The following is a 14724-nucleotide window of genomic DNA, read 5'->3' as shown; positions in this document are numbered from 1 at the left end:
TGTAAACCCACCCCCCTGCAGGTGGAGAGCTGGGGGCTTGAACTGGGATCCTTGCACAGGTCCTTGTACTTTGTACTATGTGCACTTAACCCAGTTTGCCACGACCCAACCCCCACTATTCATATATATATATATGTATATATATATATATATATATATATATATATATATATATATATACTTTATTAGGGGGCTGATGTTTCTAGTTCAGTTGTTGACACATAGGTACAGCCTCTCTCCTCCCCCATGGTTAAGTGTTTAGGTATCAGGAAGATAATTACTTTCCCAACCTAGGTCCCCTTGCCCCATTGTATACCAGGACCCCAGTGGCCCTTCATCTCATCCCTGACCCTCCTTCCCCAGACCTTCCCCAGAGTCCTTTGATTGCTGCAGTACAGCAACCCCTGTGGAAAATAGTTTGGAGACTCATCAGGATGCTAGAAATGGACCTATCCTACAGTCTTTTTTTTTCTTTGCCACCAGAGTTATTGTTGGGGCTTAGTGCTGGCATTATGAAGCCATGGCTCAGGGTGGCCACTTTTGTCCATTTTCCCCTAATTTATTTGACAAGATAGAATTTGAGAGGGAAGGAGAGAAAGATAGACACCTGCATACCTGCCTCACTGCTCATGACGCTTCCTCCCTACAGACAGGGAACAGGGACTTGAACCCGGATCCTTGTGCAAGGTGATACATGTGCTTAACCCAGTATGCCACCCCCTCCCTCCTTTTTAAACATATATTTTTCTGACCCTCTACTTAGAGGTTGGATTTTAATAAACTCTAGGGAGAGATTTAAAGGGTTTAAAAATGTCCTTCTGTTTCTATAGACCCTTGTTAACTTTCTCCTCAATGTAAAAGTTCTTCCTCTCTAACAGAGAGCCATTTAAGATTATTTACTATAGGGAGTGTGGCGGTAGCGCAGCGGGTTAAGCCCACATAATGCAAAATGCAAGGACCAGCGTAAGGATCCCAGTTCGAGCCCCCGGCTTCCCACCTGCAGGGGAGTCCCTTCACAAGCGGTGAAGCAGGTCTGCAAGTGTCTGTCTTTCTCTCCCCCTCTGTCTTCCCCTCCTCTCTCCATTTTTATCTCTCCTATCCAACAACCACGACATCAATAACCACAACAGTGTTAAACAACAAGGGCAACAAAAGGGTAAATAAATAAATTAATTTTAAAAAAGATTATTTACTATAACAACACAGGGCTTATATGTATCTTAATGAGAACCCAAGATAACTTTTTAATGATATTACTAAGTACAGTAGCAAAAATTATTGTAATTTTCTTCTATGATATAGAAATTTTCCCAAATAGGACTAATAATATAAAGTATTACTAAGGGACCAGCAATAGAGCTCATTTGGAGAGTGCATTAGCTTTTTCATATGTACAACTTGGGAGCTTGTTTGGAGGTTCTAGCAGGGGAGCGCAGCTACTCCTATACCCTCGACTGTCCATTTCTATTCCGGAAGGCTGTTTGTTCTCTTTGACAGAGCACTCAGCTTGGGGAGGGACGAACATGGAGCAGTGAGGGAGGAAGGGGACACCCGCCTAGCCAGCCAGATCAGCCGAATCAACCCTGGAGATCAATGGGGTAACAGATGTCGCAGTCAGATCGCCCTCACATCCCATATGTACAACTTGGGTTCAAGCCCTATTCCCACTGTATTGAGTGAAGTTTCAGTGCTATAGTTGATGTCTTTCTCTCTTTTTTAATGTTTTCTGTGTTTGCTTATTTTGGACATAGGGACAAATTGAGAGAGAAGGGGGAAAGAGAGACAGAGAGAGACTCTCAGCACTGTTTCATCACTTGGTAAGCTTCCCCCCCACCCCCATAGTTGGGGAGAAGGGAGTTGATCCTGGGTCCTTGTGTGTGATCCACAGGTTGTGCTCCCACCTGACTCCTTCTCTGTCTCTGAAAAAGTCTACCTGGAATAATAAAAGCCTAGTGATGACCAAAAAAAAAGTCATTAATAGCTGTGGAAAACTGTAGCATTAATACTACTTATTTTTATTTATTTCTTACCATTTTTATTGGGAGTTAACATTTTACAGTATAGTTTTTGACACATAGGTAGGTGAGTGGCTAACAAAGTTATGGGATATATTCATATTTATTGTACAAAAGTTGTCTATTTTTTTTTTCTGCTAAGGCTATTGCTGTGAGCTTCACACCTATATGATTCCACCACTCCCAATTTTTTTTTCTCTCATTTGCTCAGAGGGAAGGAGAGGCAGAGAGAGGAGAGACACTTGTTCACTGCTCATGAAGCTTCTCTCATACCGGTGCTCTCATTTGGGGGGCAGGTGCTCCTCTATGGTAAAGTGTGAGCTTTACCAGGTGAGCTGTCTCCCACTGCCTGAAAGCTTTCTTTTTCTTTTGCAGGCTCGGCAGAGTTCTACAAGAAGTAGCATATCCCAGTATAACCGATTGGATCCGTATGAAATTAGAAGCCTCTTGATGTGCTACTTATATATAGTAAAAATGATTTCGGAAGGTAAGTTACCAGCTTCATAGTAAGCATAGACTCAACTCAACTCTGACAGTTGCACAGATTCGTGCAACATTTGTCCTTAATCTGTACCTAGAACACATGTGCATTAGAAGCACCTCTTTAAAGATACTGGCCTTAAGATGCCCCCTGTGTTTTATGTGAGCTAAGTCCATTTCAGTCACACAGGGCTGACTCTCGGAGTCATTTTAACGTGTCTACGCAAACCTCTTGATATGTATGTACATATATACAGTAAAAACAATTTCGGAAGGTAAGTTCCCTCCCTCCCCAACTCTCCTCCCTCCCCTGCTCCCCTCTCCTCCCTCCTCACCCCTCCCCAGCTCCCCTCCCTCTCCTGCTCCCCTCTCCTCACCCCTCCCCAGCTCCACTCCTTCCTCACCCCTCCCAAGCTCCCCTCCCTCTCCAGGTCCCCTCCCTTTCCAGCTTCCCTCCCTCTCCTCCTTCCTCACCCCTCCCCAGCTCCCCTCCCTTCCCTGCTCCTCTCCTCCTTCCTCACCCCTCCCCAGCTCCCCTCCCTCCCCAGGTCCCCTCCCATCCCTGTTCCCCTCCCTCTCCTCCTTCCTCAGCCCTCCTCAGCTCTCCTCCCTCCCCAGTTCCCCTCCCTTCCCTGCTCCCCTCCTTCTCCTCCTTCCTCACCCCTCCCCAGCTCCCCCACTGGGAGCATATAGAGGCAAGAGTTGATCAATGTGATCAAAAAGAAATAAGAGCATCACAACGTCAGATTTAACACATTAGTTTTTATTTAATCCAAGATGAAGAGAAAAAGCAGTAAGACAGGAAGTATACTCTGCAAGTTAGGAATTCTGCGTTCTTTGTGTAGTTGCTACCATGCTGTCAGGTTCTTTTCCAGGATCTGCTTTTTTGCCTTGGTGTCTGGTTGTGCTATTTACCAATATTACCAGTTCCTCTTTACATTGCATAACAGAACATAAGCAAAGGATTTTTAAACTGCTTGTCCTCTGAAAGTAAAATCAGAACATTAGCTTTTTCCTTAAAAACAGATTTTTTTTACAGAGTTCCCTTCCTGTTCTTCCTTTTCTCAAAAAAAGAAAGAAAATGAAAGAAAAGAAAAAAGAAGGGTAAAAGAAAAACAAAAAAAAAGAAAAAAAAGAAAAAAAGAGAAAAAAGCAAAAGAAAAGAAAATATACTTTAATGATGAAATAAAAATATATTGGTTTTATCACTATTGTTACTTTTTTCATGTTTTGTATTTTTCTATTTTTTTGTTCATTTTTAGTAAACATTCTTTGCTTTGTATCTCCTTTAGTACTAATACATTATATAAATCTATAAAATAACTGGCAGTTAACCAACTAAAGAAACATTATAACAAATGAATATATGTTATCTATTCTAAAATATATCAGAAAAACAACAAATTAAATTAATAGCTATATGCAAATAAATATATCTAAAATACATAAATAAAACTGGAAAAAAGAAATCTTTATGTTCTAAGATGTTAGAGTACAAATTAAATATTATTATTGCATTCAATATCATGGGCCTCACTTCCATGCCTTGGAAAAGAAATCAGTAAAAGGAGATCATTTGCAACTGTGGTGAATTTTTTGTCCCAGGAGATAAGGCTTAGCAAAGAATGACAGCCTTAGCTCACTGGTTTTGTCTTCTGAGATGAAAATAGGGGAATGCAGAAAATGTCTGCTAATGCATACAGGGATTCTTTTAAGAATGAAAAGAAAAGCTACAACAGTGGTGGTGGTTTTATAAATCTTAGAACATACTATGTACTCTTGTGTACTCCAGATGAGTTAGCTTTATGAGAAGTAAATTCTCGATACACTTGATAAGAAAAAAAAAAGAGGCCCAAGACATATAAGAAAAAAAATACTGAAAATAATTTTTAAAAAATAAAAAAATGAAATTAAGTTGAATTATACCACCAAAATGAAGAAAAAAAAAAGGATGAGGGTGGGGTAAAGAACAAAGGGGGAGAGATGCAGTGCTGACCACTTCTCTCCTCCTCCATTCCAGTGTGCACTCACTCACTCACTCACAGGCACTCATACACACACACACACACACACACACACACACACACACACACACACACAGAGATTCTCTCACACACAATACGCTCATTCTCTCTCTCTCACATACACACAAACACACACACACAGAGAGAGAGAAACTTACACGCATACCATATATGATGTTAACCAGTTGCAAGTCTTCGGCTGTTTTTTTTTTTCCTGTGTCATGGGTAAACCCATAGCCACTGTGTTTCTTGAAGACATTGCAGTTTCTTTCCTCCTGTTGCCAACGATGACCTTTGCTTGCTAAATCATCAGTTTTTGTTAGTTAGGTTGTCATCTTTGCTCTTGCTTTTGTATCTTAAAAAATGCACTTTTAGTTAATATAGTCAGTCATGTTACATGCCTGTTGTTCTTCTGCACCTGTAAAGTCATGCTGGTTGGTAGTTATAAATTCGTGTTTTACGCAGAAAAACATCTGCTTTTGGATCTTTTTCAGTAGATGTATTCCAGTTGTCTTGTCTCATCTGGTAAATAGTTTAGTCCATGTATGTGCTTTTAAGTGTTGAATTCTTCCAAGTCCACACCTTTCAGGTTTTCTGTTGGCTTTTAAAAATTAATAAATAGTAGCAACTGATGTCCAACATAACAATAGCAGACCTCTCCGTTTCCGTGTGGAAATTAGAGGGAATCTAAAGAGTGGATTCTAGGTTCTATTTGTAGCTATATTTTGTTAATAGTCATTCAATTCTAAGTCATTTGCCAAATTTTCTAAGTCTTATTGCTTTAGTTGTTACATCTTGAGAAGGGGAATTGGGATAAGGGATTATCAGTCATACAGTCTGAATTCATTCCTTAAGAGAAGAAAGCGAATCTACTTCCCCCACTTCCCGGACTTCACTCTAGCTTTTCTCTTTATTGTAGACCCAAAAATGACACTTTGGGTATCATCTTGAGACCTATCAGCAACATACCCTGCAGATGATGGTTCATCAATGTCCTTAAAAGGTGATTTTCTGCTGGACATTGTCAGGGTGCGTTCATCTCCCAGTGTAGGGACAGCTTTGTTGCCAGCAACACTACTTGATTCTTTCTCTTTAGATCCCAGAGAGTGATCCATAGGAAGGAAAGTTGAAGGAAGCTTTTCCTTTCTCCTTGCAAAGCAGGGAAATGCTTTTCTATAAGTATGCACAGTTTCTCTTGACGTCTTAGATATTGAATGACTAGTTTGAGGGCCATCTGGTGCCTTAGAAAAGCCATAAGAGAAAGAATCCATTCGAGGTATTTCACGGTTTTTGGTGGTGGTCTTTTGTGTTAAGATCTGCTTCCTTTTTGGCTGACCAAAAATGTCTTCTGAAAGGAGTGAGTCATGTTTAGGTCCTTGTTCTTTTGGTGAGGGTGAAGTAAGTTCAGCAAGCAAGGGAAATAGTACAGGTGATTTCTGATCGTCACTCCCTCCTGCACTAGGCTTACTGTCATTGGATGGAGACTTCTTCTTCGGAGAGTCCTCCAACATGTCGAATAAGTCCTGGCTATAAAGTGGAATTGAATACTTTGAACTTTGTTGGGAGGCCTTTCTTCCTCTAGATTTCACTGTTTGAGTTTCTGATGACTTTGTCACTTGGCTGGATGTATTACCCTGGGCTGCAGGCAAAGAGTCCTTACTCTGATTACTGATTGGAATCTTTGGACTACAGTGAATGTAGAAATCACTGTCAGAGTCATCATAGTAGTGCAAGCGTTGCTGCTGCTCTTGATGTTGCTGATTCGACTTTAGACTTGAAGAAAGCTTTCTATTTTCGTCTCTTAATTTGTTTCTTTCTTCAGTGAGCTCAGATATAAACTTCAGGTTTTGTTGCTGGATGTCATAAAACTCTTTCTGCAGCTTATTTTTGTACGTATCGCTCATACTACAACGTGTACAAATTTTTGTGTTTAACTGCTCTCGCAAGTTCTGAATGGTATCATTAAGGGCTTTCTGTTGCTCAGTCATCCTTTTAATCGTGGCTATAGAGCCAGTCCACCTCCCATCTGCCAATCGCTCCTTTCTCAAACTGTTTAATTTCCCCTGTAACCGTCGTAGCTCTTTGTCATGGAGATCTTTCAGGTTTAGCCAGGCCTTTTTAAATTCGTCAGATGACACATCACATGCACTTAGCTGTAATTTCTCTTTCCCTGATGTTTTTTTACCGCCTCCCCTGCCTCCTCTTCCCGTATATCCCGAAGACATCGTATCTCAGATTGGGAAGCCTTTAGGCTGGTCCCTTAGAGATGCTCCGCTACCAAAAATGGCGGAGGAACAGCTAACTGGAACTCCGCCGCGGGTAGGGGATGAGCTAGTCAGCCCTTTTACAGACCTTCAAAGATGCTGCCTTGGGGCACAGGTTGGGCTCCCATGAATCACAGTTCTTACAGACGTATTTTGATGGATAGAGGCGCCCGCCTTTCGTCGGAAAAGCCAGAGGGCCGGGCCTAGAGGCTGAGCAGGCGAACTCAAGCCTTCGGGCGACGACGACCCTTTGAGGGGATTCCGGAAACCCGTTGCATTATGGGGTATCCCTCCCCCACCTTAGAACAGAAAGTACCAGAAGGTGTGGGGGGGGGCGGGGAAAGGTTACTGATACTTTGATTTTTAAACAGATCTCCTTTGACTCTATTTTGGTGGTTTTATTCTTAGTCTATAACTTGTGATCAGAAATAATTTTAGATATTCAACAGAATTAGAAACTATTGGGGGAAAAATAAGTCTAAAGCAACGCCCCCCCCCCCCCCCCCCCCGCCACTTGTGCGCGTGGCAACTCTATAGACTATTAGCCGGTTCTTCACTTCCGGAGGTACCACTTTACTGCCAATTTGATCATTTACCCACTGGGGGCTTCCCTGTAGATTTTTGGGATTTATAAGACTGACAGCATTAGGATAATAAAATAGGATAATAAAAGTAGGATAATAAAAACAATGGAAAAGTGGCAACCATGTATCTGTATGTATATACATGTAGGTATATAGATATTTCTGTATCTCAGTAACTGGGTGTATTGTGTAAATGAGATATGGGTAAAAGGAAATAGTAAAAAGGCATGATCAATTTAAAGAACTTTTATATTTCTCAAGAGTTGCTCCTTGTGTGTCTGTGTGTTTATTACCAGCAGACTTCAGAGTTTATAACCTAAAGACAAAGGAAAAGAATCTCTCTTGTCCTTTAAAGTTTAAACTCTCCAATTTCTTTTGTTTTTTTCTTTGTTTGTTTTTCTGGTTTACAGAGCCTTTGTGCAGCAAGCAGAGGTATTGAACCCCCCTGTTGGGGAAAAATGTGAATAAACACACTTTGTTGCATCCGTTTTTAACATGATTTAATTTTTATTTAAATGAGAGAGAGAGAGAGAGAGAGAGAGAGACCGAGACCAGAGCACTGCTTAGCTGTGTCTTGTGGTGTTCTGGGGACTGAACATGGGACCTCAGAGCCTCAGGCATGAAGGCCATGTGCATAACCACTATGCTGTCTTCTGTGCCCTCCTGCATGCATTTTGGGAGGGTTACTAAAAGCCCCAGGTCTGCTTCTCTGTTTCTGCATTAAGGAATGAGGAAGATTGGACTGAGATGTCCAAAAGAACATTTTTGAATACATAAGAATTCAAGATAATGTATTCAATAATTAGGGTTAATTCAAAATTACACTGTATGCATTGAACAGTAGACTGGAAGAAGATATAGATGAGACACAGTTGACTATGAGTTAAAAGTAGGTTATTGGTGCTTTGGAATTTACTATGCTAGTTGCTCTAATTATTCAAGAGATGACACTTTATTTATTACATTTTCAGATACTCTCTTGACTTACTGGAATAAAGTATCGCCTCAGGAGCTCATCAACATTCTCATTCTTTTAGAGTAAGTGACATTAATTATTCTAATCAATTTCCCTTTATTTGAGGAGTGCAAAATGTTCATTATATATAACAAGAATGCAATAAGAAAATTTTAGAGCTGGGGAGATAGCATAGTGGTTATTTAAAACACTTTCACTCATGGGCCTTTGAGTTCCCAGATTCAGTCCCCTGCACTATCATAATCAATAACTGAGTAATGTTGTGGTTTAAAAAAAACTTAAATACATTATACTCATTTATGACATTATTGTATATGCACAGATCAAACAAACTGGAAAAATCAACATGCATAATTCAATATGCATAATTATTTCACTTAAAGTTTTTGGTGAATTTTGCTGGAAAAAGTGGAAGACTTCACAGACCAAACAGCAGTTCAGATTTGTATTGACAGAGTTGTTTTATTTAACATGTCATTAGAATTATATGAAGGCATGGAACTTGTTTAGTTCTAGTACATGTAAAAAATACATGTAGAAAGATAGAATACAGCAGGTCCACAAGTAGTTACATTAAAATTTATGCCAAAAATTAGACTAGTAATCTGATCTAGATGGGCTATTCTGTTTAATCTGTGGCTTTTCAAGTGATTAGTCATTAAGTTGCAGAGTGTGGTAATGTATCCCTAACGTGATATTGTTTATCTTTCTAGAGTGTGTTTGTTTCACTTTAGGTACATGGGAAAAAGAAACATAGCAAGGTAATGTCCATCCTATTTCAACTCCTCTTCATTTTCATTATCTTCCAGCAGAGGGCAGTCTAAATCATGACATGGAAAAAAAAATCAATTTTCTGGTTTTAAATTAACAGTAAGACATCCGTGATTTGTTTAACATGTCTCAATTCAAAAGTTTAGATTCAACTGGGAACTTACATGTTTTTAAATTTCCAAAGGGTAGTATATAGACATAAATACAGATTTTTCTGTTCTAATCTTGGAACAGATGCTTGTCTTTTCTTAAGGTTGTGAGAAAGGGCTAGAGCGAAGGGAAGGGAGGAACTGATGAAGTAAAGATGACTTCATGTCCGTACTTTCTTTTTTATGTTTTTTAAAATATTTATTTATTATCTTTTGTTGCCCTTGTTGTTTTATTGTTGTAGTTATTATTGTTGTCATTGTTGGATAGGACAGAGAGAAATGGAGAGAGGAGGGGAAGACAGAGGTGGGGAGAGAAAGACAGCCGCCTACAGACCTGCTTCACCACCTGTGAAGCGACTCCCCTTCAGGTGAGGAGCCGGGGGCTCCAACCAGGATCTTTACGCCGGTCCTTGCACTTTGCGCCACCTGCACTTAACCCGCTGTGCTACCATCTGACTCCCCATGTCTGTACTTTCAGCTACAATCTATCAGTACTCATCGTAATTAATAAGGTGTATATATATATATATATATATATATATATATATAATATATATGAAGTTAGATACTAAGGTATACAGAAATTCCCAAGAGCAATTGAAACTTTTATTAGGAATTATGTATTTGTTCTTTTTGCTATTCCTTAGTTCTGTGAATACTTTTAATGTTTGAGAAAAAGATTACATGCTTATTTCAGTAGAATTAGTGATTACAAGAACAAACTGTTCTTTAATTAAAAAAAAAAAAAAAAGCCACACAAGCATTATTCCTGAGCGCTGAATCCTCCACTCCTGGAGCCCCTTCTTTCTTCCCCTCTCCCTCTCTTTTTAATTAACAGGACAGAGAGAACTTGGGAGGGAAAGAGGCAGAGAGAGGGGCGGGGGAAGAAACACCTGCTTCATTGCTTCGCAGCTTATAAAGCTCCCCCCGTAAATGGGGGGCAGGGGCTTGAGCTGGAGTCCTCATGATAGCATGTACTCAACCAGATGTGCCACTGCCTGGTTCATTTTTTTTTAAAGTTATATTCCAGGACCCTACCCAATCTCAGGAGACTGTTTGGATTGGATATATTTTTAAAATTATTTTTATTTATTTGTTGGATTGAGACAGCCAGAAACCAAGATGGAAAGGCGTAATAGAGAGAGAGACAGACAGACACCTGCAGGCCTGCTTCACCACTCGTGAAGCCTCCCCCCTGCAAGTGGGGACCAGGGGCTTGAACCTGGATCCTTATGCATTGTAACATGTGTGTTCAACCCAGCCCTTAGATTGAATATTCTGCTGAGCTTCTGTAACACAGTAGCAATAATAAATAATTCACATGGCAGTTTCTACACTCCCCCTCCCCTGCGCAGGATTTAGAGCTAACACAGGAACTGCCACTATGAGCCTTAATCTCTAGGATTCTGCTGGCTCTCCCACATTTACTAGAGAGTAGAAACATTCCCTTTTTTTTTTTTTTTTTTTTTTTTGGCTCCAGGGTTATTGCTGGGGCTTTGTGCCTGCACCATGAATCCACTGCTCCTGGAGGCCATTTTTCCCCCTTTTGTTGCCCCTGTTGTAGCCTTGTTGTGGTTATCATTGTTATTGTTCATGTCGTTCATTGTTGGATAGGACAGAGAGAAATGGAGAGAGGAGAGGAAGACAGAGAGGGGGAGAGAAAGACAGACATCTGCAGACCTGCTTCACCACATGTGAAGCAACTCCCCTGCAGGTGGGGAGCCAGGGTTCAAATCGGGGTCCTTATGCCGGTCCTTATGCTGCACTACCGCCCGACCCCCAAAACATTCCTTTTTTCCCCCCTCGTTCTTAAATGGCCCTGCTTGAATTTAAAGTGGAACTTTAAAATGGAAAATAAAAACAATGAAAAACTTCCCAATTCCTAGCTCCAGGCAAGTTTACAGGGTAGATATTTCCAATCCAATTTTAACTCAAGTTTAGAGAATTAGATTGACACTCTTGGATACCAGGAACTGGACCACCACCCCACCCCACCAAACACATTTCATTTGAACTCCTGACAATTCCTCTCACAATTTTCTCTAGATTTTCGACCTTCTTCAGCTTCTGAGAAAAAAAAGAAAAACTCATTGGATGATTTTTTTAAAAGAAAATTATAAAAAGGAAACATTTTAAGGAGACTTAAAGTACTCTTTGTAAATTCTTTATGATTTTACAATATAAAGTCTATTTTTTGTCTTTCCATAATATATGAAGTCTTTTATTCATATCTCCAATGTGAATGCTGATTCTTTTATTTCTAAATTATTTTTACATGAATAATTTATAATTTATAGGGACACACCCTCAACAGAGTTACCCCTTCTGAACCCAAAGGAGAGTTATTATACTGAATTATCTCTAGTTAACAATTGTCTTCCCAATTCAGAATCACTTTACTGAGGAAAATTTTGACTTGCACGGTTGTTCTTCTCACAAGGGTACATTTCCATATTTTCCCAGTGTAGATGTCAGCACACCTCACCCTCCACCAAACGCTCATCCTCTAAAGACTTAGTTCCCCAGCCTCCCTGAACACCCCTCCTCCCTACCTCTTTCTGAGTCTTCAAGTCTACTACAGTAAACCACAATCTATAGTATAGAGGTTTCACTCTATATTGTCCTGTGCTTTTTTTTTTTTTAAGATTTCATCTATGTGTGAGAGCTTGACTTTAATTTTTACAATGTTAGTAAAAGATTTCAAGGTTATAGTTTCTTTTTTTTCTTTATTGGGGGATTAATGGTTTACAGTCAACTGTAAAATACAGTAGTCTGTACATGTGTAACATTTCTCAGTTTTCCACATAACGGTTCAATCCCCTTTAGGTCCTTCTCTGACACCATGTTCCAGGACCTGAACATTCCCTGACGTGGCCCACCCCAGAGTCTTTTACTTTGCTTTGTGTTTTCTTACTTTTTGACTTCTTTTTTTTTATTATTATTATTCGTGATTTAATAATGGTCAACAAGGTTGTGGGATTCCCACCACCAAAGTCCCATTTCCCATCCCTTCCATTGGACGCTTCCCTATTCTTTATCCCTCCAGAAGTATGGACAAAATACCTTTATGGAGTGCAGAAGGTAACTGCTTCTCCATTGGACATGGGCGTTGACAGATCGATCCCTACCCCCAGCCTGTCTCTACACAAGGTTATAGTTTCATATCTATACAGGTGTGTATACCACTCAGCACACCCACCACCAAAGTCCCTGTGTCCCTCTCTGAAAACCATCACAGTAATAGAAACAATTTTAAATGTCCATTAAAACCTCATATATTTTCCCTCATTTAAGCCTAGTAATAGTTGGTAAAATAATGAGCAGAAATATAGCTTATGTGTAAACTGATTCACTTCCGTATTTAAAAGACGCTGACACTGCCATAGCTTATTAGAGTAGTCCAGTTCCTAATTCTAAAATGTGTCTTAGGGTGCATGATGCCTGGCTCTCTAAGCACTTTGGAGTAGACCGAAAATCCCAAACGATGCCAGCTCTTCGCAACAGATCAGGAGTGATGCAGGCCCGGCTTCAACATCTTAGTAGTCTGGAAAGTTCCTTCACGCTTAATCACAGTAAGTGATGATGTATGATTATAGAATAAGTATCTGCAGTGGACATGCGATGCTGCTTAACCTTAAATAAGTGTGAACTTAACTCACCAATATGAATAGACACCATTTCAAAGAGAGAGAGACATCTTTGTGTGCCTCTGTTTATTTCTTATTTATTGCCACTAGAGTTATCTTTGGAACTCAGTAGCCTACACTACAAATCTACAAATCTGCTGGCAGCCATGTTTTCCTTTTTCTGTTTTCTCCCCTTTCTATTTTATTTACTAGGACAGAGAGAAATTGAGAGGGGGAGAGGGCAGGGCTAGATAGCATAATGGTCATGCAGAAAGACTCATGTCTGAGGCTCTGAAGTCCTAGGTTCAATCCTATGCCAGAGGTGATCAGTGTTCTGGTGAGTGGATGAATGAATGAATGAATGAATGAATGAATGAATGAATGAGAGTGAGTGAGGATAGGCACCTGCAGATCTGCTCCTGAAGCATCTCCCTTGCAAGTGGGGAGTGGGGGCTTGCTCCCTTCGTTGCTTTTATATACCATCAAAATATCAACAGACATACAAGAATAGGTAATGACACATATGTTTCTTCCAAGCAACTTTAGATAATATTTTGTTTTCTTTTTTTAAAAAATATTAATTAATTAATTTATTCCCTTTTGTTGCCCTTATTGTTTTATTGTAGTAGTTATTATTGTTGTTTTACTGATGTCGTCATTGTTGGATAAGACAGAATTGGAGAGAGGAGGGGAAGACAGAGGGGGAGAGAAAGACAGACACCTGCAGACCTGCTTCACCTCTTGTGAGGCGACTATCCTGCAGGTGGGGAGCCGGGGGCTCGAACCAGGATCCTCACTCCAATCCTTGCACTTTGCGCCGCCTGTGCTTAACCCACTGCGCTACTGGCCTACTCCCAATATTTTGTTTTCTTAATTCTGCATTAGAGAAATGAGTCACCCCCCTGAGTTATTTCTGTAAAGTTTTGTGAGTCGTTTTGCTTTGTTTAATTTTTGTTTACTTATGTGTTACCACCACAGTTGTTGCTGGGGCTCAGTGCCTGCACAATGAATCCATCTCTCCCGGTGAGATGGCATTTCTCATATAAATATATGACAGAAATTGAGAGGGGAAAGAGAGATAGAGAGGGAGCTAGAAAGAAAGACATTGGCAGCATTGACTCACTACTCTTGAAGCTCTCCCTGACAGATAGTAACTGGGGGGGTTGAACCTGGATCCTTGCAAGTGGTGTGCACACGGAGTATGTCACCACCTATCTCCCCCACAGAGTGCTAGTCTCATTCTGTTTTTACATAGGCTACCTTTCATGCCCACTGTTAAACTTCAATATGAATAATGACATCTGAATATTTGTTTAGCGTTATTGTTCAGTCAGTGATAGTAAGGGATTACAAATGCTGGGCTCACTGCAAAGAACTGTAAATATTATTTTGACAAAGGTCCACTGCACACAAGTTGAAGTACTGACTTTGTAAACAGGACAGGGAGAGAAGTTTGACCCTTCTGGGAACTTAATGTATCCTATACATACACGGAAGCTAGCCTCTGAAAAGTTACTATTAATAAAAAGTCTATGAGAAGACTTCCATTTCTGGACAGTTAATTCTCTGTACGTTTCAGGGAAAAAAAGGAAGATAGCCAAACTGACTGTGTCATAAAGACTAATAATGAAATTAAATGTCTTGGAACCAGGAGATAGCATTGTGGTTTGTGTACCAGACGGCATGCCTGAGGCCCAGAGTTCCCAGATTTGATTCCTGGCACCATCATAAGCCAGAGCTGAGCTGTGCTCTGCCCCCCTCACCACCGTGTGTATGTGTGTGTGTGTGTGTGTGTGTGTGTGTGTGTATCCATATGTATATGTATATATGCAATA

At 40.2% G+C, this 14724-nt stretch overlaps 1 protein-coding gene across 4 annotated transcripts in view; it reads left to right on the top strand.

Annotated features, from left to right (window-relative positions):
• DOCK11 (dedicator of cytokinesis 11) overlaps nt 1–14724 on the top strand; it is a 328799-nt gene that overhangs the window by 232169 nt on the left and 81906 nt on the right. For 3 of the 4 annotated variants that reach the window (XM_060182487.1, XM_007530393.3, XM_060182485.1), the window contains 4 exons: nt 2391–2502; nt 8339–8405; nt 9057–9104; nt 12693–12835. In XM_060182487.1, coding sequence (XP_060038470.1) covers nt 2391–2502; nt 8339–8405; nt 9057–9104; nt 12693–12835 — 370 coding nt within the window. The remainder of the gene's footprint in view (nt 1–2390; nt 2503–8338; nt 8406–9056; nt 9105–12692; nt 12836–14724) is intronic. The other variant, XM_060182486.1, reaches the window with a different exon arrangement.

The sequence above is a fragment of the Erinaceus europaeus genome, chromosome X (genome assembly GCF_950295315.1).
Source record: "Erinaceus europaeus chromosome X, mEriEur2.1, whole genome shotgun sequence".
NCBI classification, from domain to species: Eukaryota; Metazoa; Chordata; class Mammalia; order Eulipotyphla; family Erinaceidae; genus Erinaceus; species Erinaceus europaeus.
The sequence above is the reverse complement of the archived record's forward strand: the minus strand, read 5'-3'. Positions and strand labels throughout refer to the sequence as shown.